The 22,693-nt window shown below is 46.8% G+C and overlaps 2 protein-coding genes across 2 annotated transcripts; both read left to right on the top strand.

Moving 5' to 3' along the window:
- Window positions 1-258: 258 nt before the first annotated feature.
- Window positions 259-2,161, top strand: LOC306977862 (protein NLRC3-like; the record flags this gene model as incomplete). Its single annotated transcript, XM_079576301.1, has 2 exons — window positions 259-421; window positions 1,239-2,161. 2 exons carry the CDS (start codon window positions 259-261, stop codon window positions 2,159-2,161), a joined length of 1,086 nt encoding a protein of 361 aa, XP_079432427.1.
- A 217-nt stretch (window positions 2,162-2,378) lies between these two features.
- On the top strand, window positions 2,379-10,188 carry LOC306977860 (uncharacterized protein; the record flags this gene model as incomplete). Its single annotated transcript, XM_079576299.1, has 7 exons — window positions 2,379-2,914; window positions 4,316-4,489; window positions 4,842-5,015; window positions 5,687-5,842; window positions 8,468-8,596; window positions 9,302-9,415; window positions 10,059-10,188. The coding sequence occupies 7 exons, from the start codon at window positions 2,379-2,381 to the stop codon at window positions 10,186-10,188; spliced, it is 1,413 nt and encodes a 470-aa protein (XP_079432425.1).
- Between the last annotated feature and the right edge of the window lie 12,505 nt (window positions 10,189-22,693).

Genomic DNA, 22,693 nt, shown 5'->3' with positions numbered 1-22,693 from the left:
TCTTTTGAAATGGGGTCAGCTTCCAGGGGGCGCTGTGGAGCCATTTTGTTGTGGGCGTGGCCAATCCGTCCATTCCCATAAATTTTCACGCCGCTCCAATGTCTCCGCCAAATTTGGTGAGTTTTCGGCCACGTTCAGCGGGTCAAAAATGGCTCGGGCCTAATTAACTGAGTGTGTTGTTTCTGAATCAAAGTGAACCTGAACCTGCTTTGCTCCTGTTCATGTGTGACTTTCTTTCTACAGTCGGATCGTTCCAACATGAGTGACTGTGAGGGGAAACCGAGCAGAGAAGCTGAGGCTGACGAGACCAGAAGAAAAGAACCTCAGAAGAGCCTCGTCTCTGAGGACGACCTGGGATATGGACCATCAAAACGCAGAGAGAAGTTAAAACACAAAGAGCCTGGAGGCGCTTCAGACTGGGGTAACTTTAGAATTTACTAATACTCGTAATATTTGGAGGAGAGTGTTTCCCTGTGAAATCTGTGGCCGTCAGGATGATTTTTAGTTTGTCATAATTAAAGCGAACATTTATCAGACAGATCTCCATTTGAGTAGTTTTACTTACGAGGCTCTGCAGCTTTTATAGACTTCTGTCAAGCAGAGCAAAGGTCACAGGATGTCAGTGATCTCTGTGACCTCAGTGACCTCTGTGACCTCTGTGATCTCTGTGACCTCTGTGACCTCTGTGATCTCTGTGACCTCAGTGACCTCTGTGATCTCTGTGACCTCTGTGACCTCTGTGACCTCTGTGACCTCTGTGATCTCTGCGATCTCTGTGACCTCTGTGATCTCTGTGACCTCAGTGACCTCTGTGATCTCTGTGACCTCTGTGACCTCTGTGACCCCTGTGACCTCTGTGACCTCTGTGATCTCTGTGACCTCAGTGACCTCTGTGATCTCTGTGACCTCTGTGATCTCTGTGACCTCTGTGACCTCTGTGATCTCTGCGACCTCTGTGACCTCTGTGATCTCTGTGACCTCTGTGACCTCTGTGATCTCTGTGACCTCTGTGATCTCTGTGACCTCTGTGACCCCTGTGACCCCTGTGACCTCTGTGACCCCTGTGACCTCTGTGACCTTCATTGAAGACACAGGGCGTCACTAACATCCCCATTTAAGTTGTTTCAGATGAAAATGTGTTTGAAATTAGGACTAATTCTCTTTAAAAAGGACTTTACTTTAATTGTTAGTTTGAATGAGGACAAGTCGTTATATTGATTGATTTTCTCTTTTTTCAGATCCACACGAGGCTTTAGTCGTTTACAAAGAAAGTCTTAAGACAAAGTGTGGAACAGTGTCTGCAGGAAGTGCCTCAGGGAGGAGAGTTCTTCTGCAGCAGGTCTTCACTGAGGTCCAACATGAGGTCATTCAGATGGAGGCAGATTCCAAGATGAGGAGCATTCAGGAGACGGTCATCAGCTGCAGCGACATCTTTAAACCACTGCCCTCTGAACGCCTGCAGGGGGCGCCCCTCAGGGTGGTGCTGACTGTGGGCGTGGCCGGAGTGGGGAAGACCTTCTCAGTCCTGAGGTTCTGTTGGTTCTGGGCCCAGGGCTCAGAGAACCAGGAGCTGCAGCTGGTGGTGCCGCTGTCCTTCAGAGAGATGAACCTGCTCACCACCAGGGGGCGCTACAGTCTGATGGAGCTGATCCAAGCGTTCCATCCAGAGCTGCAGGAGCTCCTTCCTCACGCTCTGAGCCACAGTAAAGTCCTGATCATCTGTGACGGCCTCGACGAGAGCCGCCTGCCCCTGGACTTCAGCTGTGAGGTCGTCTCTGAGGTCACACAGAGGTCAGAGGTCAGTGTGCTGCTGGTCAACCTCATCAGAGGAGACCTGCTTCCTCACGCCCAAATATGGATCACCTCCAGACCTGCAGCAGCCAATCAGATCCCAGCGCAGAGCGTGGACAGGGTCACGGAGCTGCGAGGGTTCACTGATTATCAGAAGGAGCAGTTCTTCAGGACAACACCATCTTACATGTCCCTCCTCAGAACCTCCCGCAGCCTCTACAACATGTGTCAGATCCCGCTCTTCAGCTCCATCACAGCCACAGTGTTGAAAGCCCGTCAGCGTGAACCTCTGCCTGTTGGTGAAGACCCTCAGCAGAAAGACAAGGCAGAAGAGTCTGTTGGACTGGTTTCAGAAGTTCAATATCTCTAGACGTGGGCTGAGCAGAGCCGACTGTGAGCGGCTCCTGAAGCTGGGCAGACTGGCCTTTGAACAACTGCAGAAAGGAAACATCATGTTCTACCAAGAAGACCTGGGGCAGGTGGGTCTGGACCTGAGCGAGGCCTCGTTCTTCTCTGAGATCATCAAACGAGAAAGTGTCTTTGACAAACCGGTCTACAGCTTCTTCCACCTGAGCCTGCAGGAGTTTATGGCTGCGGTTTATGTTCACCACTGTTTCAGGAACAACACGGACGAGCTTAAGGAGTTTCTTAATGTTGGTGCAGGGAGCATCCCACAAAGACCTAACGAGCTTCTCAAACTTGCTTTTATTAAAACCCTGAAGAGTCCAAACGACCTGTTTGTGCGGTTCCTTCATGGCCTCAGTCTGGAGTCCAACCACAGACCTTTAGGAGCTCTGCTGAGTCCAGTGGACCAATCAGAAATCACCAAAGTCATTGAAAACCTTAAAGAGATGAACTCAGAGAGAGTCTCTGTCGACAGAAGCATCAGCATCTTCCACTGCCTGGTGGAGCTGAAGGACCAGTCTGTGCAGCAGCAGATCCAGGACCTCCTCAGGTCAGGAGACCCGTCACAGCCTCTGTCTGAGCTCCAGTGCTCGGCTCTGGCCTACATGCTGCAGGTGTTAGAGCAGGTCCTGGAGGAGCTGGACCTGAACAAGTGCAACACGACTCGCCAGGGCAGATGGATACTGATCCCAGCGGTGAAGAACTGCAGGAAGGCTCTGTGAGTATGAGAACATGTTCATTAGATTTTACAATCTGAAAGCACATCTTAGAGACTGTAGCACTTTTATATTTCACACTTTGAGAGTGTTTTTGAGAGACTGTGTTTGAATAAATGGAAACTAATGAGAGTTTGCAAAGCTCTTTATCTGAAGTCGAGCTCAGCCTGTGAGTTTACACATCGATGTCATGAGGGTTAGCAGAAGCTGTGGCTAACAACTAAAACCAATCAATCAAATTTTGTTTGTATAGCGCCCGACAACAGCGAGAAGGTGCCCAGGGCGCTTTCCATTATTAAAACAAGAATCACAATAGACAACAATCAAAACACTCCACTCAGCGATGTTTCGAAGCTGGACCGGAAGTGCGTTCCACAGCTTTGGGCCTTTGGCGGCAAATGACCGGCCTCCAAACGTTTTGTATTTGAACTTGGGAGTGACGAGGGAGGTGTGATCAGAGGAGGAAGAGTTCTGGCTGGTTCGTAGACTGTTACTAATTCGGCGAGGTCGGCCGGGGCCGGACCATTGATGGCTTTGAACACAAACATCAGGACCTTTAACTCCACCCTAAACGCCACCGAGAGCCGGTGGAGAGAGCGGAGGACTGGGCTGATGTGTGAGCGCCTGGAGACGAGTGTAGAGGGCGGTACAGTCGTCTATCCTCGAGCTGATGAAGGCATGAACGGCCTTTCCAAGGTCAGCTCGGGACCAGAAAGCACCTATCTGTGTGTCAAAGATCATACCGCTGTCAGAAATAACACCCAGGTTACGGATGGCGGGAGCAAACTGAGGTGCAGGAGGACCAAAACTGGGGGAGCTGTGAGGAGCTCCTTCATTCAGGTGAAGGAAATTCTGGGAGAGCCATTGTTTGATGGTGTGAAGGCAGTTATAGAGAGGGTCCAACGCAGAACTGCTGCTCAGAACCACAGGAGGGTCGATCTGGAGGTCGTCTGCACAGAAATGAAAGTGGACGTTGTGTTTAGAGATAAGTTGACAAAGTGGCAGCGTATACAGGGAGAACAGAATAGGACCAAGAATGGATCCTTGAGGCACACCGGATGAAAAGATATGATTGAGATATGATGAAAACCGTGTGAGAGCCATGCCCTGCAGAGCGACAGTGTGTGGAAGTCGGGAGATGAGGATGATCCACGGTGTCAGGTCCAGGAACACCTAACCCTACAACATACCTTCATGCACTGCTGTGAGGGCATGGAAACAGAGGGGAGCCAGCATTTACAGGAGATGAGGATGGGTGCTCTACAGGGGGCGCATTTTAACACACCATTAAATAATGAATAATGTTATTTTACCTTACCAAGTGATTGAGACCTGCAGCTCTACAGGCCCACAGTGCAGCTGTGACTGAGTGTCTGGATCCTAAACTGTGTTTGTTTCTTCAGTCTTTCAGAGAGTGGCCTGACTCAGACTCACTGTAAAGAAGTGTCTTTAGCGCTGAGCTTTGACCCGTCTGTGCTGAAAGAGCTCGACCTCAGTGGAAACTGGATCCAGGATAGAGGAGTGTTTTTCCTTTCTGTGGGACTGAGAAGCCCACACTGTGTTCTGGAGGTTTTAAGGTCAGAATGTTTTTTATGATCAAATCATTCACTTTCAGAAACGTCCAAATAAATCCTGCTCATATTGTCTCTTTTATATGTGTCATAATAAACACTGTCCCTCTGATAGAACATGTTTTAAAAGTGAAACAAACTGTCTTTGACAGTGGAACAAAAGGATCAGTTGGTGTTTGATGATAATCTCTGAGTCTGAAAGCACTGCTCAAACAGTACATATATAATGTAATGTAATGTAATGTAATGTATGTATATTATATTCTTTATTTCATCCTAACACAGAGTCTGAGCTGCCCCGTCTCAGTTACTACAGGAGGACGGGAGGGCATCTGACACATGTGTTTTGTTTTCTCAGACTGAGGGGCTGTGGTCTGACAGAACAGGGCGGCTTTGACCTGGACTCAACCCTGGAGTCCCGCCCCTCCAGCCTCAGAGTCTTGGACCTGAGTGAAAACCCACTGACGGATCGAGGAGTGATTTTTTTATGTCGCTCTCTACAGAGTAATTGCTGCCGCCTGAAGAGTCTGAGGTCAGTCACTCTCATGACACGACTCTGCACCGACACATTTAGAACTGAAGAGCAGATCTGACCCACAGACGGCTCTAGAAGGTCAGTGAGTGAGGGCGGGTTATTATTATTTGATCAGGATTATCATTAGTACGAGTTTATTTGCACAAGGTCATTCAAAGTTCTTCAGTTTCATCAAATCATAAGAAACAGATCAAATCAGTCCATAAAACATCAGCATGAAAATGAAGTAACTACAACAAAAGCAAAGAGTCAATGAAATCCTTTCAGTCTCATATTCACGGGTAAAAAGTGCTGCTGATCCAGATCTGAGCCTCAGCGTGTTTAGTCCTGACTCTGGGACAGATGGTTCATACGGCTCTAACACGTCACACATGTGTTCTCTGAGCGACAGTGCACAGACCAGAGCACTGGACTAATATGGTGGTACTTCCTGGTTCTGGATGTTCTGCTGGAGACAAACACATGGATCAGTCTCTCTCAGTCTGGTTACTCACGATACCAAGTGTTTACAGCCCATATGTCAAACCTCAGCTGTCGTTTCTATAAATCTGTGTCAGATTTGTGTGAGGAACATCCTGAACCAACCACCAGAATCTACTGGAGGATTGTATGATGAGGATTTGATTGTTTTAGATGAACTCTGTTCCTCTGTGTTTCTTCACACTCAGCCTAAAGTCGTGTGGTTTGTCGGACTTCTGCTGTGAGCGTCTGGGCTCTGCTCTGGAGTCTAATCTGACTCTGGAGGAACTGGATCTACAGGACAACAACGTGACGTCAGAGGGAGTCAAAAAGCTGAGAGACTTTCTAACAGGACCAGACCACAGGTCAGACATGTTCTGTTTCACCGTCAATTTTACACAATTTACACAATTATCAGACCCTCCAAACGTACAGTTCAGTGTGAAGCAGAGCTGGCTTTAGGATTCCACGTCTAAATATAGGTTTGGTGGCAAAGTTCAACCTGCTCAAAGCGCTCATGTGAATGTTGTGTCTCTTCACGCCGTAGTCACTTTAACACCACAATGACCAAAGTCACCTGTAGTTCTCTGTAGGTGTGAGGGCGAGGTCAGAGGAACCTCACTCAGACTCAGAGAGAACCAAGTGTTTCACACTGTGTTCCTTTGGCTCTGCAGGATCCAAGATGACGTCACTCTCATGCACCGAGGGCATCCCTCTCTGCTCTATATGATGATTATATTTCTGGAAGTCCTTCACAGCTCCACACATTATGTCTGTGGGAGGAGCCTCAGCCTCAGCCCGGACCGTTACCAAACGTGTTCTGATTCTGGCTGTGGCCAAACTCTCTCATCATCATGTGTTTGTTACTGACAAACAGCTGTTTACTGACCTGAGTTATAGATACAGAGGCATCTCTGGAATCGCCCATATATGGTCATGTTTGAAGACAGTTATGGGGAAAACAATTTTGAAAAAAATGTAGACTTTCTCTAATTATTCAAAAACTACTTTAGCAAATGCTGAATTATGAATATAGTTTGGGGATAACGAAGAATGGACATAGAAAGAAACTGCCTCTCAAAAGTCTCTATATTCCATCATTGGTGTGTTTTTGTCATATTCATCATTGTTTATTTCCTTGTATTATTTCTATTTATTTTTAAGTACATTAATACTGAGCCAGCCCTTTAGATTTGCAATAAGTGTAATTCATACAATCGACCACAAGGGGACGTGAACTGCGGGCGTCTGAAGAATAAACAGAAGCTCTGCTACAGCAGACAACATCTCGCACATTTACAGTTTTTGTCATGTTGTGTTCGCAGGTAATGTGTGAAATACATAAATGTATGAAATGATTTGATTTGTGACCTACTGGTGGGGCAGGTTGGCTGTTTTGCCCACTGTGCAGATTTAGAAGTAAGTTGGCCAGACCTCGAGCTAAGCTAATGCTAGCGCAGCAGACTAGTTGCCATGGCAGCGCTGTAACTTGACCTTGTGAATCTAAAACGGTCATTCTAAAGTAGTAAAGGCTACAGATTGTGTAGATTATTTTTGATTTTTATTTTATTGTAAACTTGTGCATGATTGTTTAATTGTTAAAAATGTTACTAAGAGTACTAAGTCATGTTGTGTTCGCAGATAATAAAACAATCAGCTAGCGCGAGCTACAACTGCCGTTTTTTCACTTCTACAGAACAATCTGCTGTGACAGTTATCTTGGGGCACTTGGTTGCATTTCTTACCAGAGCTCTCCTTGTTCGGTCTGTTAGTTTAGGTGAACAGCCGTGTCTTGGTAAGTTGGCAGTGGTGCTTTACTCTTTCCATTTCTGAATGATGGATTGAACAGTTGCCCCGGGAGATGTTTAAATCTTGGGAAATCTTTATAACTTAACGCTGCTTTAAACTTCTCCACAGCTTTATCCCTGACCTCTCTGGTGCTGCTTGACCTTCATGATGTTGTTTAGTGACCAATACACTCCGACCACAGCTCTGAGGGCCTAAAAGAACAGCTGTAATTATACTGAGAGTAGATTACACACAGGTGCCTCTATTTAATGGTTAGGTTAAGGTGTGAACATTCTGGAGTCATTAGGAATGTTATAAAGGCAATTTAATGCACTCAGAAAATGCTGTATGAATACTTATGCACGCCCCACTTTTCACTTTTCTATTTTTAAAAAATAACGGAGTCATGTATCATTTTGCTTTCACTTCACAGTCGTCTGTTACTTGTGTGTGAACGTTCAGTAAAAAAATAAAATCTTTATGTTTAGGGTTGTAAACATGACAAAATGTGCAAAAGTCCAAGGTGTATGAATACTCACGAGAGGCTCTGTATTTAGTATAAAACTATATTCATATTTCAGCATTTGTTACAGTAGTTTTTGAATAATTAGAGAAAATATAATTTTTTTCAAAATTGTTTTCCCCCTTAACTGTTTTCAAAAGTGACCATATATGGGCGATTCCAGAGATGCGTCTGTATCTATCCCTCCACTGCAGCTGTTTCCATAGTAACGATCAACAATTGAGCTGGAACTAGTTTCAGGTGAAGTAACTCCTGTATGAATGAACAGTGTGAGTGGGCGGGACCCTGGTATAAGCGGACGATGCACGACCAGGCGTCCGTTATCAGAATAACCGTGGGACGGTTCTCGCCTCCGCGACACCTCGTCGAGCTTTGTCTCTTACTTGTTTCCTGTGTCTTTGGTCTCGGGTTACATCAGGAGGAAGTGCGCCCCCTGCTGGCCTAAAGTGTTGAAAATCAAATCTAGCTATTGTAGCCACAACTGCCCCTGAGGCCGTCTGATGGAAGCGAGGCTGCCAATCTGTGCCATCAGCCTCTCCCACCGCTCACTCACACAGGCAAACACACTCTCATTCATTTTCACCTATTGTACATGTTTTTAGTGGTCGAGGAAACCAGAGGAAACTTACGCAGACACAGGAGGACCAAGTGTTTCACTGTGTTCCTTTTGTCTCTTCAGGATCAGGATCCAAGATGGCGTCTTTCTCAAGCGGAGGCGCTCCTCTTTGACTCTTTATTCAGAGTATACTCCTTTATATCCGTTGGAGCGATCTTCATCCTCCTCGTCTGCAGACCCGTATGTCCCTCAGTGAGTTCTCCTCAGGTTTTTATTTTCTCCTCACCTTGTTCTGATTCTGGCTGTGGCCCGACTCTCTCATCATGTGTTTGTTTCTGATAAACAGCTGTTACTAACCTGAGTTATTTCCTGCCTCTTTGGTCATGAGTTACAGCAGGAGGAAGAGCGCCCCCTGCTGGCCTAAAGTATATCCAAATCAGATCAATGGGGCAGACTGATGGAAGTGAGGCGGCCGATTACAGGTCGATCCAGCTCAGATTAAAGTGAATATTTCTGTGAATGAAAGTGTCAGAGGCTGAAGTCAGGGCTGTGGAGCGAGTCCTCGGCTTCAGGGGAACAGATACACCAGTGTTGCACTGACGGTGACCAGGAGCTGGTTATGGAGCAGCTCTTTAGATCATCAGTGTGGTGCATTTATTACAGACACAGCAAAGCAGTTTTAATCAGGCCTCAGGCTTCTTGGTCCAGTGGCCCAGAGTTGGTACTTTTTACGACAAGTTTAATGATTTTACACAGTTACAGTCAGGTCCGTGCATTTCAAACCTGCTGAAGAATGTTTCTCTGCTTAGATCTGTGTCCCTTCACTCGGTTTTCCCTTTAACGCCACAATGACAGAAGTTTGGATTCCTTTGATCTGTAGGTGTGAGGGCGAGGTCTGAGGAACGTCACTCAGACTCAGAGAACCAAGGGTTTCACTGTGTTCCTTTGTCTCTGCAGGTTTTATGATGACGTCAAGTGTTATGAACTTATGTCTGGTTCCTCCCATGAGCTGTTCACTCCTCCAGGTCTGTCGGAGCAGCCTCAGCCTTCATCCTCCTGGTCTGCAGACTCGTATGTCCCTCAGAGAGTTCTCCTCTGGTTTTTATTTTCTCCTCACCTTGTTCTGATTCTGGCTGTGGCCCGACTCTCTCATCATGTGTTTGCTACTGATAAACAGCTGTTTAATAACAGAGAACAGAGAAACATCACAAGGACAATTGTTAAAGCAGTACTAAGTAACTCCTGCCCCTAGAGGCCATAAGCACAACTGCAGGTGTCGCAGCGAGCTATGATTTTTTAACTTATTAACTGTCTTGGAGAGTAAATCCTTCGCTGACAGGAAAGGGTGAAGGGACAGAGGGATATTATACAATGGAAATATTATTTTCACTCAAACTTGGCTGTAAATACTGTTTAAAGTGACGTTAGCCCGCAGTTAGCTTTGCCCGTTAGCCTGTTAGCTTCTTCTTTGGGATTCCATTAGTGTGTAATGGTGACTCCGGTCCGGTGGCAGTCAAGTTGCAAACATGTTTTTCTGGCCAGAGACACCAGGGGGCGATGAAAGACCCTCCAATCCTCCCATAAACACTTGTATCACCCCCACAGGGACCACGGGGAGGGTTTATTAAGGTAAACACGTGACTTAGTGCTGCTTTAAGTTACAGGTTTGTTGAATATCCACCTTATTCCTCCGCCTATGAGCCTTTGTGTGAAGGACGGGGGGATTTCTACTGTTTGTTTGCCTGGAGACCGTTCAGTCTCGTCCACTGAGCTTTAGAGACGTGGACCTGAGGGAACACGAGCGTCACAGCGGAGACGACACGACCATTCACTGCTCACAATAAACCCACAGTGGAGGAGTTTTCTGACCGGTGTCTCCACTTAACCTCCATCCTTCACACACACGTTACAGATGTGTTTATTTATTTCACATAAAACATGTGTTTTAAAATCTTTGAACTCACACGCCGCCGCGTTCACCCTCATTCACATCAGCGTCAAACAGTGAAGAAAAACAATACAGAATATTTCCAACAATAGTGCTATTACACAATGTGGCGCTCGGGGCCGAGACCAGCAGAGGAGCAGCCGCTGTGTATGAGGGCCACGGCGATGGCGGTGACGGTGGCGGTGGCGATGGCGATGGCGATGGCGATGGCCGTGTTTCCTTGTTTGTGGAGTTAGCTCGGGTACAGGAGTTCAGTTCTTCTGCAGCTTTAACTTGAAAACGACCACAGAGGAAGGAAAGGGAGGTAGAACAGGACCCTATGGAGATAATAATAATAATAATAATGCATCGGTTTTATATAGCGCTTTTCTGGACACTCAAAGACGCTTCACATTGCACTATTCATTCACTCCATACTTGGTGGTGGTAAGCTACTATTGTAGCCACAGCTGCCCTGGGGTAGACTGACAGAAGCGAGGCAACCAGTCTGCGCCATCGGCCCTTCCGACCACCACCAACCACTCACTCACTCACTACATTCGCTAGGCTTCCTGGTGTTACCAAACGGTCTCCCATCCAAGTACCGACCAGGCCCTTCCCTGCTTAGCTTCCAAGGTCTGACGGGATTGGGCAGAGCAAAGGCGGTATGAGATGTTATGAGCTTTAGAAGGAGGAGCACACAGGCATCTTTCAATACGACCGCTTTGCACAGCGTTACGCACGGCGAGGAAACCCCCCCACGCCACTGCCCACGGGGACGGCAGAGGCGTGAGCTCAGGAAGACCCAACATGCTACAAACAGCAGGTTTTATGACAGATTTCATGAATGAAAACCACACGGTGACGCCTTGTGCAGCTGAACCGCGTGTTTGGCTCGAGAAGCTCCGCCCCCAGGCTAAGCTACGTGACGTCAGAGGTGAACGACCTGGGCCGGAGGTGAGAGGTGCCCCTGATTTAGAGGCGGATCTAGCGGTGATTGTTGAACCAGCGGAAGTGCTTTCAACACGTTTGTTTGAGTTGATTGGTCAAATATCCACAAAGATCTTCACATATTCAGATTAAACTGAGCCTCATCACATGCGCCGCATTTACACTGAGGCTACATGTCTGTAGTTCTGTTTCCTCCCTCCTGACCACCAGAGGCGCTGCTGTAAGCACTGAATGTCCTTCGCACATGCGTAGTTCGACTAGTTAATACCAAATGAATCACACCTGTGACCCTGGACGACGCCCCGGAGGTAATAAATCCCCCGTCATCCGAGCCTCTGTTCCTTTTTTCTTCTCGCGTGTGGTTCGAACGACGTGGCTTTAGCCGTTCATTTTTGGAGTTTTTCGCTGTCGCTGGATGCCCTGTCGCCGACTTTGGCTGGAGTAGCGGTGGAGCGCCCTCCTTGGACTGAGACAGTTGGATCTTCGCTGGTGGACTGTTTTCTGTTGGTATATTTGACGATAGCGTTCGCGCCTCCTCTCCCAACTCACGGCGTCGTTGCTTTTTTCTTTTGAGCTCCCGGAGTGTGGAGTTGGCTAACGGTGTTAGTCTTTTTTCGTTGCTGTTTTTTGCTATACTTGGTGACGGTAGCGTTGGCGCCCCCTCTCCCGAGTTTAGCTTGGACTTTGGCGTCTCGTCCCACTCTCGTGTGTGGTGCAGACGGTTGTGAGGATGGATGGCTCACGTTGCTGTGTGGCTTGTGGGACAGCGCTTCAGGCAGATGACGGTCATGACCTGTGCCCTGCCTGCCTTGGGCCTGACCACCTTCGGGAGGCGCTGTCGGATCATCCTTGCATGAACTGCGTTACGGGCCGTGAGGCTGGCTAGGTTGGCACAGTTGCACACTCAAGATGGTGCTGACCTTCCTCCTTCCGGGCAGGTGGTTCTCCCTGCACGTCTGAAACACCGGAGTGAGTCCATAGTCGTTGGGCCTGAGTCGAAGCAGTTGAGGTCTGATGAAGGCCTTTCCATGAGGGTTGAGCTGCAGAGTTAGCGGTGATGAAGTCCCTGTTTCAGTCACATTGCTTGGATCCTCCCTTGGCTGGGGCTGGGTTCTCTTCCCCGCCCATGCCTGTTTTGAATAGGGAGGAGGAGGTTGTTGAGGAGGTGGAGGATGTTGGTCTTTCTGACGATGTCTTGTCTCTGGCAGCCTCAGCCTCTCGCTTTAGGGATGAAGGAGAGGCTCCATTGTCTGTGGCTGGATCGCGCTCTTCGACTCAGCACAGATAGTGAGGCGGCAGACAGCTCCGTGCAGGAGGTCTTGTGCATGGCTTTGAGGCGGCTACGGGTGGATGTTCCGCAGCCGGGAGAATCTGCTCCTGGGAGCGCCTTCTTCAGGCGCGTACAGGCTCCTCCCCCTTTTATTGTCCCACAATCCATGGAATATCTGAGGGAGTTATGCATGCTGGCGCGACCCAGGAGCCTTTTCGCACCTCTCCGCGGATGCTCGGGTGTTGGCTGCTGTGCATGAGGCGGCAAAGGCAGGCTTGGAGCGCATGCCGGCGGCTGAACCTGCCATAGCTTCACTCATCGTGTCACCGGATGAGGCTCTGCGTCGTGATGTTCGTTGCCCACAGGTTTAATGTCGAGCTGCTGATGACCTCCTCTGTAGAGCCTACAGTGCTGGGGCACGGGCTGGTCGTCTTGGTAACTCGCCGGTGCACCTCATGTTTGCCCTCTCTGCTTCCTTGCAGGATGAGGGGGTGTGGCGGTCACTGCCGGGTTTAGTGATGCTGCACTGCAGGCGTTTGCTCTGATGACCAGGGCTGACTGAGTCATGCCGTAGGACCCTATGCAGTGTTCTTGTGGAACCGGGAGAGATGTTTGGTTCGGCTGCCCTGGAGGCTTTGGAACGGACCGTTCAAGCGCGACAGACGAGACAGCAGCTTTCAGGTCTCAGCCGGGTTATGCCCCCCCCCCCTCCTCCGCGGCCGAGGCGCCTTGTTACTGAACCCGCTGACCGCTCGCAGCCTCGGTCCCGGGCTGGTGGTTCTTCTCCTCGGGATGTTTCACGGAGGACCAGTGGGGCCTTTCGTGGCACGGTCCGCCGCTCAGGAGGGCAGGCCCGAGTGTCGGGTTCTGGCTGCCGCCCCCCCGGGGCCCCTAGGGGCCGTGGGGCTAGACAGTGAAGCCAACGGGCCGGCCGTCGGACACTTTTCCCATCAGCAGCTCAGTTACTGGGCTGCTCATGCTGTAGACCCATGGGTGGTTGCCACTTTGACCCATGGCTACAGGCTACAGTTCCGACGCCGGCCACAATTTGCCCGCCGGGTCAGGATGACTATGATCAGCGACTCGGTGAAGGCTCAAGCCCTGGACCAGGAGCTTTCCGCCCTCCTGGCCAAGGGGGCAATCGAGGCAGTAGATCCTCTGCTGCAACCCAGGGGATACTATTCAACATACTTCCTCGTGCCAAAGACAACAGGCGGGTTCCGTCCCATTTTGGATCTGAGGGGGCTCAATCGGTTTCACATGCTGACCACGGCAGAGGTTCTGCAGGCTGTTGCGAGGGGGGACTGGTTCACGTCGATAGACCTCTCAGATGCCTCCTTCCATGTGCCCATTGCGGTCGAGCACAGGTGCTTTCTCAGGTTTGCTTATCGGGGTCGCCATTGGCAGTTCCGGGTGCTTCCGTTTGGCCTTTCGCTTTCCCCAAGGGTTTTCAGTCGGTGCGTGAAGGCGGCCCTCTCTCCTCTGCAGGCCGCTGGAATGAAGATTCTGCCGTGTCTCGACGATTGGCTCATCTGCGCCCCCTCTCGTGCAGTCGCGATTCGGGAGACCGGTCGCCTTCTGGCTCATGTGTCCCAGTTGGGCCTCAAGGTCAACTTGGAGAAGAGTTGTCTGTCCCCGTCTCAGACGACAACTTTTCTTGGGATGGTTTTGGACTCTGCTTCCATGGCGGCTCGTCCATCGGTTCGCAGAGTAGACGACATCCTCCAGTTGCTCGGTCAGTTCACGCTGGGCAGGCGGTTCCCCTACGTCACCTTCCTGCAGGTGTTAGGGAAGCTGACATCTGTCACTCGCATTGTACCTTTGGGCCTGCTGTCGCTGCGTCCTCTACAGTGGTGGCTCAACAGGTTTCGCCTGGACCCCCGGCGTCACAGGCATTGCAAACTCACAGTGACAGGGACATGTCTCCGGGGCCTGGCTCCGTGGGGTCCTATCTCTCCAGAGGTGTCCCTTTGGGGGTAGTTGTGTGTCGCAGGGAGGTGGTGACCACACTGCTCTACGGGCTGGGGCGCTGTGTGGCAGCACCGGGCCACCAGGGGGCGCTGGAGTCCGAGGGAGCGCTCCAGACACATAAATGTGCTGGAGCTGCGCGCCGTACACTTGGCCACTCGGACCAACTGTTTGTGTGTTATGGAGGCCTCAGTTGGGTCGCCCTCTGTCTAAACCACCTCCAGGGCCTTCTGGATCCTCTGAGTGAGGCGGGTGCTCAGGATTCCTCGTGACGTAGCTGGTGCTCGTCATTCAGTGCTCACAGCAGCGCCTCTGGTGGTCAGGAGGGATTCATAGAACCACAGTTACAGACGTAACTTTCCATTCATTAGGTCAAAGGTTTTCCTCAAAAACCATCATAACAGATCATGACTGAGAAATTTAAAAGCGTTTTTCATTCATGGGTAAATTATGCCAAAGTTCAATGAGGTCAGAAACATTTCACTTTTATCCAAACAAAATGTTCTGCTTTTCCCACAGATCCAGCGACGCCTCTGAGGATCCACAGACACCTGGTGAGCAGGAATCCACTTCAGTCACAATCACAATCGTTTTATCGCCTTTGTTTGTAAACAGGTTCACAAACCAGGATTTTGTGAGATGTTCCATAAAAACATATAACACAGAGTTTAGATCAAAATGTAAACTTGTCTTTCGGGGCATTCGTAGGAATATTCAAATCAATAAGAGGTAAATACGACACAACTGAACAACAGGACTGGATTCATGTGGCCTTAGGGCGCCTGTGCTGAGGAGGAGACTCTGGACTTTGGGACAGTTTTGTTTTGTGTGGGAAAGATCCAAACATGATGAACCGTGGTCTCATGATTTCCTCAAAAGAAACATGAGCGTGATGTTGGTCAGAGTCAGAATCATGTGGAGGTTTGTGAATCCATCACTGAGTTGTTTTTGGCTCCAGGCCGTTTACAAAGTGCTGGTTTTGGAAACGTCCCTGTCCGTCCTCCTGAGATCTTACTCCTGTGTTACCTTCATTCCATTGTTTGGTGTTTTCATTCTACAGAAGATGCAGATCAAGCGGCTCAGGAGCCCCCAGATCCTCCAACGCTCCCCTCAGACCCAGGAGACGACAAGGGAGGAGACTGTGAAGGAGGAGCAGATGGAGGAGCAGATGAGGCCCACGGTGGTGTTTCGCTGGTCGAACCGTTGGACTGGGAGGTTTGTTTGTTTGTTTCCTTTATTGTCCCTGCGCCCGGGGACCTCCTCATGTCACGGAAACACCTGGGCTGTAAAAGTGGGCGGGGCTGAGTAAGGTCCTCATGCGTCTCTTCTCTTTAGGACTTTACACCTGAAGTGTCTCTCGAGTCCTGGAAAACCTCCTTCAGGTACGACGAGGCTCCGGTGGTCGTCGCTTGTTTTTTCCCCCAGTTTTTTGATGCTTTTTGGGTTGAACTCCTGCAGGTTCAGATGCCCTTCCTCCGGAGCCTTCCGCTGCTCGTCCACCGGATTGGTGTTTGTGGTGTCTAAGGAGGCGGAGCTTCGGTACAGGACGGTCCAATGGGACGAGGCGCTGCTGCAGTCGTCGGGCAGAACTCCTGCAGGACCTCTGTACGACATCGAGTGTCCAGAGAGAGCCGTGTGTGAGCTGCACCTGCCGCACTGTGAACCCGAGACCGGTACGAGTCCTTCAGGAACATCTGCTCCTCACGAACATCTGCTCCTCCTCACTAACATCTGGTTCTTTCATGTCTCCATGGTTCCAGCTGACCTCTCCCACTGCGGTCTGGCTGTGGCCCACATCAGCGACAGTGGAGTGACGTTCCTGGAGCCGCTGAGGATCACAGAGTCCCACGTGGTGGTCCAGGTCTCGGGTCTGTCCATCTTTGGTCTGGTTTGGCAGATCCTGGACTGGATTTACCACAAGATCAAGTCCGTTTCGGGTCAAGTTCTGCTGTTCCTCGCCGCGAAGAACCCTTTGTCTCAGCTACGGAAACTCAACGTGCTGCTGCTGCCCCGGAACGTCTCCGTGGACGAGGTAAGAGACTAAAACAACAACTTCAAATGGGAAAAATGGACCACCTGGTCTTTGATGTTGATGTAAAGGAAATTATTAGTAAATATACTGTGTTACTTCCTGGATCTCAGTGAGTCTAGTATCCTCCTACGTCGACCAATGAGACGAGCTTTTCCTGTGAACCAGCCTGTCAGGTCCAACCAGGAGGAGGAGCTTGTTCCTGCTCTCCTCACTCTGCAAACTCAGAAGGTCTTTGTGGGATTGGGTTGTTTACGGTCTGGTCAGGGATCAAACCCTGGACCGTCTAGTGTGAAGCACAGGTGCTAACCTCTGCACGTCACTTCTGGGAAAGATCCAGATTTCCATCCAGTTCAGATCTCACATCTCCAGGTTCTTCCACTGTGGACGCTCTCGCCGCAGCGCGTGATCGCAGACGCTCCTCCTCGTGTGTCCACCGTACAGTTTCATGTGAAGAGTCTTTGTGTTTTTGTGAAGGTCCGTCCCAAACATCGGAACATGAGGAACGTCCAGGTGCCAGCGTCGTGTATCTTCACTGTGAAGCAGCTGTACAGCGTGGACTGCACCAGAGCTCACCGCGTCCAGCCCAAGGTCTTTAAGTCTGAGCGCTTCAAATGTGTCGTCACATGGGTCAAAGATGAGCTCTTTGGAGCCAGTAGGTAACAGGGGGAGGGTTTGTGGGATCTAGGGTCAGGGTTATAGGTTAGAGTCAGAGTTAGGTTTAGGGTCTGCGGGGGGGGGGGGGGGGGGTTAGGGTTAGGGTTAGGGTTCTTACTGCTCTGTTTTATTGCCTTTATGTTGGGTGCAGCTCTGTGAGGCCGCTCCTGCTGTGATATCAAAACCATTGATTGATCCCATGGGATTGTGGGTCCCAGCTGTGCATCCAAAGTTGTTGTTTTGATCTATTTCCACATGTCTGTCCTATTTGCAGAAATCCACGTTTATCCTGGACTACGGCCCCAACTACCACCCCACGTTCGAGATCCGTCTGACGGCAGAAGTGAAGCTCATACATGTCAGGATCTGTGGAGAGAACTGCTCCTCAGTGTGGGAGCATGAGGTGGATCTGACGGGTGAGCAGCTCATTCTGAACCGGCAGCTCACGGTCATGTCTTTCAACAGTGGATACATAGAAGAGTTAAAGTCAGTTTGATATAAAGTGCCGATAAAGAAATGGACAAAAAATGGACGAAAAAATGACAAAAATGTGAACAAAAAAATTACAAAAAAGTTACAAAAATGTGATAAAAAATTTGAGCAAAACATTTACGAAAAAATGACAAAAAAAGGACACACATTTTACCAAAAAAATGACAAAAATGGGACAAAATGTGACAAAAAAAGGCAAAAATTTGATAAAAAATTGACGATAAAATGACAAAAATGTGACAAAAAAATGAAAAAAAATTGACCAAAAAATGACAAAAATGTGACAAAAAAATGGAAAAAAATGTGATAAAAAATGACAAAAATGTGTCAAAAAAATGACAAAAATGTGACAAAAAAATGACAAAAATGTGATAAAAAATGACAAAAATGTGACAAAAAAATGACAAAAATGTGATAAAAAATGACAAAAATGTGACAAAAAATGACAAAAATGTGATAAAAAATGACAAAAATGTGACAAAAAAATGACAAAAATGTGTCAAAAAAATGTGATAAAAAATGACAAAAATGTGACAAAAAAATGACAACAATGTGACAAAAAAATGACAAAAATGTGATAAAAAATGACAAAAATGTGTCAAAAAAATGACAAAAATGTGACAAAAAAATGTGATAAAAAATGACAAAAATGTGACAAAAAAATGACAAAAATTTGATAAAAAATGACAAAAATGACAAAAAAAATGACAAAAATGTGATAAAAATTTGACCAAAAAAAAGACAAAAATTTGATAAAAAATTGACGATAAAATGACAAAAATGTGACAAAAAATGAAAAGAAAAAAAAGATAAAAATTTGAAAAAAAAAAAGTGACCAAAAAATGACAAAAATGTGACAAAAAAATGAAAAAAATTGGACCAAAAAATGACAAAAATGTGACAAAAAAATGAAAACAAATTGATAAAAATTTGGGGGAAAAAATGGAAAAAAATTGACGAAAAAATGACAAAAAAGTTACAAAAATGAGTTGAAAACCCAACGAAAAAATGACAAAAATGTGATAAAAAATGACAAAAATGTGACAAAAAATGACAAAAATGTGATAAAAAATGACAAAAATGTGACAAAAAAATGACAAAAATGTGTCAAAAAAATGTGATAAAAAATGACAAAAATGTGACAAAAAAATGACAACAATGTGACAAAAAAATGACAAAAATGTGATAAAAAATGACAAAAATGTGTCAAAAAAATGACAAAAATGTGACAAAAAAATGTGATAAAAAATGACAAAAATGTGACAAAAAAATGACAAAAATTTGATAAAAAATGACAAAAATGACAAAAAAAATGACAAAAATGTGATAAAAATTTGACCAAAAAAAAGACAAAAATTTGATAAAAAATTGACGATAAAATGACAAAAATGTGACAAAAAATGAAAAGAAAAAAAAGATAAAAATTTGAAAAAAAAAAAGTGACCAAAAAATGACAAAAATGTGACAAAAAAATGAAAAAAATTGGACCAAAAAATGACAAAAATGTGACAAAAAAATGAAAACAAATTGATAAAAATTTGGGGGAAAAAATGGAAAAAAATTGACGAAAAAATGACAAAAAAGTTACAAAAATGAGTTGAAAACCCAACAAAAAAATGATGTAAAAAGAATCTTCTGACGTGAGGAAAAAGCTCCTCTCGGTTCAGGCGGGAGTTCAGAGGTTAACATCAGTTTGTTTTCTTGAGTCTGTTTTAACACCTGCTTTAATTCTTCACCTCATACTCAGTTCTATTCCATCTTGTGCTGATGAACACAGAGCAGTCGTGTCTTTCTACAGTGGACACACAGAACAGTTAAAGTCAGTTTGATGTAAAGTGGCCTCTGTGCGCCTCAGATGTGATCATGGAGGAGCTGACCACGGCGGACGCTGTGGCCTCGGCCTCGGCCTCGTTCCGGGAGCTGCTCGTGGACTCGGACCCGTCGGTGGAGCGGCGCCTGCGTTCCATGCGGTTGGGCTTCGTGGAGCGAGTGACGGAGGTGGTGCTGGACCAGGTTCTGGACCGGCTCCTGCAGAGCGGCGTCCTGACCCCGGCAGAGAGAGAGAGCGCGGCGAGCGTCAGAGAGCGAAGGACTCGAGCCGCTCGGGTCATAGACTCTGTGATGAAGAAAGGATCCAAAGCCTCTCGTCTCTTCATCCAGGACCTGCACGACCTGGACCTTCTGCTGTTTGGCGAGCTGCTGAGGAGCTCTGAGTCCTGAGCTCCAGAGACTGTCAGAGCTGCACCAGACTCGTCATGGGAGCGGAAACATCTGGTTTCTCTGCTGTTCTTCTAAAGCCACTGTGGAAGTGCCCGACAGGAGCAGAAGTCCTGGCCCGGGCCATGTGTCCATCCTGGAAGAGCTCAGAGGGGCCACCGGTCCCGCCTCAACCCAGCTTTACCCAAATCTAAAAGCTACAAAGGAAAGCATCAAAGTAGCATCAAAAAAGAGGATGAAAAGAAAACAAAAATGTGCCGGAAAAGCAGCACAGAAAGTGACGAAAAATGTGATGAAAAGTCGACAAAAACACGACGACAAAGCAACGAAAAAAGCAACAAAAACGTGACAAAAACACGACAGAAAATGATCGAAAAAATGTGACAAAAATCAAATAAAAAAGTGACGAAAACACAATAAAAATGATAGAAAAAAAGTGACAAAAACACAACAAAAAGTGACAAAAACACAATAAAAAAGTGACAAAAACACAATAAAAAAGTGACGAAAACACAATAAAAAAATGACGAAAACACAATAAAAAAGTGACAAAAACACAATAAAAAAATGACGAAAACACAATAAAAAAGTGACGAAAACACAATAAAAAAGTGATAAAAACACAATAAAAAAATGACGAAAACACAATAAAAAAGTGACGAAAACACAATAAAAAGTGACGAAAACACAATAAAAAGTGACGAAAACACAATAAAAAAGTGACGAAAACACAATAAAAAAGTGACAAAAACACAATAAAAAAGTGACGAAAACACAATAAAAAAGTGACGAAAACACAATAAAAAAGTGACAAAAAAAAGGAATGAAAAAACAACAAAAATATGACAAAATGTTACAATCCCTTTATCAGGTCTTAGCTTTCAAATGAGCCGTTACATTGTTGCTCTCCAGTCGAGAAGCTTTTAGATTTGGGTAAAGCCGAACTGTTTTTCAGTCCCAGTCCAGCGCCTCGTCCGGGGGCCAAACTCAGCCCTCCAGCATAAAACCTTTAGTCCAAGAGAATTTTCAAGAAACATTTATTCATAAATCAGAGACGCGTAAAGGGCTCTGTGGAAATGTGGAAAATACTATCAATGTTTTCACACTCAAAGAGCGCCTCTCCATCCCCCCCGTCCGCCCCGTTTCGGGCGTCTCGCCCCCGTGGCGTCGTAACTCCCGCCGCCGCTTGAGCCGCTCTCTTCCTGTTTGAAATGTGTGACCAGTGGGGGAAGCAGGAGCCGCCGCCGTCAGTCCTTCAGTTTTAGGCAGTGCTTTCTACAAATCCCTCGTCTCTCCGTCTGTCGCCGCTGCTGCTGGATCGATGCGTCTCGTGGCGTTTGTGGAAAGGAGAAAGGAACGAGTGCCTCCTCCCCCTGGGGTGTCCCGCTCCGACACGGACGCTCTCGGGGGGGGGGGCGGCTGGTGACGTCATCGCGTCTCACTCGTGAGCCCACCAAACGTGAGAGCAAGCCAGGATTGACTCTGTTTCGTCCTGCCTTATCCTGTGACCTCGTGTGCTGTGGAGCCGCCCTTGTGGGAGTGAACTGGAAGTGTCTGCCCAGAGCTGTTGGAAGGGACAGGTTTCTGCTGTGGACACTTTTAGACTTGTAAAAACACATGCTGGACTCTTATTGTTATCTGTGGACCCTCGGTTTTGTGTCATTCACCTCTTTTACACAGACAGGGTTTATACAGACCAGTGTAAGTCCTTGTGTGACCGGGAACTATTCAACTACAACAAAACCCTCCTTATCCCAGATCCCACATCCATCTTGTCAGGAGGGAGACCTGGCTGCCCCCCTATTGGAAAACCCCCTGTAGTTCAGAGACCCTGCAAACCGTCACAACATGTTTGTAGAAAAAGGTGCTTTACTTTGGGCGACATTGTGAGTTTCGGCCCTGGGTGTTTTGGTAATGAAGAACATGGACCCTCCATGACACAAACCTGCCTCCCCCTCATGTAAAACATCTTTGATTATCTGTTATTATCATGACTTTATCATTATTGCAGATTATGAATAATAATGGTTGATCTGATCATTATAACTCATTACAAACATGGTCAGTGATTCATGAACTAAAACACAAACACTTCCGCTCCAGCAGAGCTTGTTTTGTTTTATTTGGACACTTAAAGCCACTGCATAGAAGTTCACCCAGTGAGTCAAATGATGGAATTGTTTTCATGATTAAAAAGTAGCTGAGCCGTAGCTTTGAGCGACTCCAGCTCGTTTCCATGGAGATGTGACTAAAGTGGAGATCCTTCCTTTAATAAAAACACCATTTTCTGTGTCGAGCTGGTCATTGGTCCGTGTTTTGTGCTGATGGGAACAGGACAGTCCAAAATGTTACGCAGTGTGCCTTTAACCTCTCACCACCCGCCTGAACCAAATGCATTCTGTCCTCTTTGGCCATTATATAGGCCTGTGGAACACCTCATTTGAAAGCTAAGACCCACAAAACTGATCTTTTTCCTCGCGTTGTTGCTGTGCTGTGTCACCTTTTGTATGTTTTTATTTTCTTTCTTTTTTTTCCATTTTGTTCACTTTTTTGTTGAATTTTTGTCACTTTTTTGTTGAATTTTTGTCACTTTTTTGTTGAATTTTTGTCACTTTTTTGTTGAATTTTTGTTGATTTTTTGTCACTTTTTTGTTGAATTTTTGTTGAATTTTTGTCACTTTTTTGTTGATTTTTTGTCACATTTTTGTTGAATTTTTGTTGAATTTTTGTCACTTTTTTGTTGAATTTTTGTTGAATTTTTGTCATTTTTTTGTTGAATTTTTGTTGAATTTTTGTCATTTTTTTGTTGAATTTTTGTCTTTTTTTTGTCGAATTTTT

The sequence above is a fragment of the Gobius niger genome (genome assembly GCF_951799975.1).
Source record: "Gobius niger genome assembly, chromosome: 18".
NCBI lineage: Eukaryota > Metazoa > Chordata > Actinopteri > Gobiiformes > Gobiidae > Gobius > Gobius niger.
The sequence above is the reverse complement of the archived record's forward strand: the minus strand, read 5'-3'. Positions and strand labels throughout refer to the sequence as shown.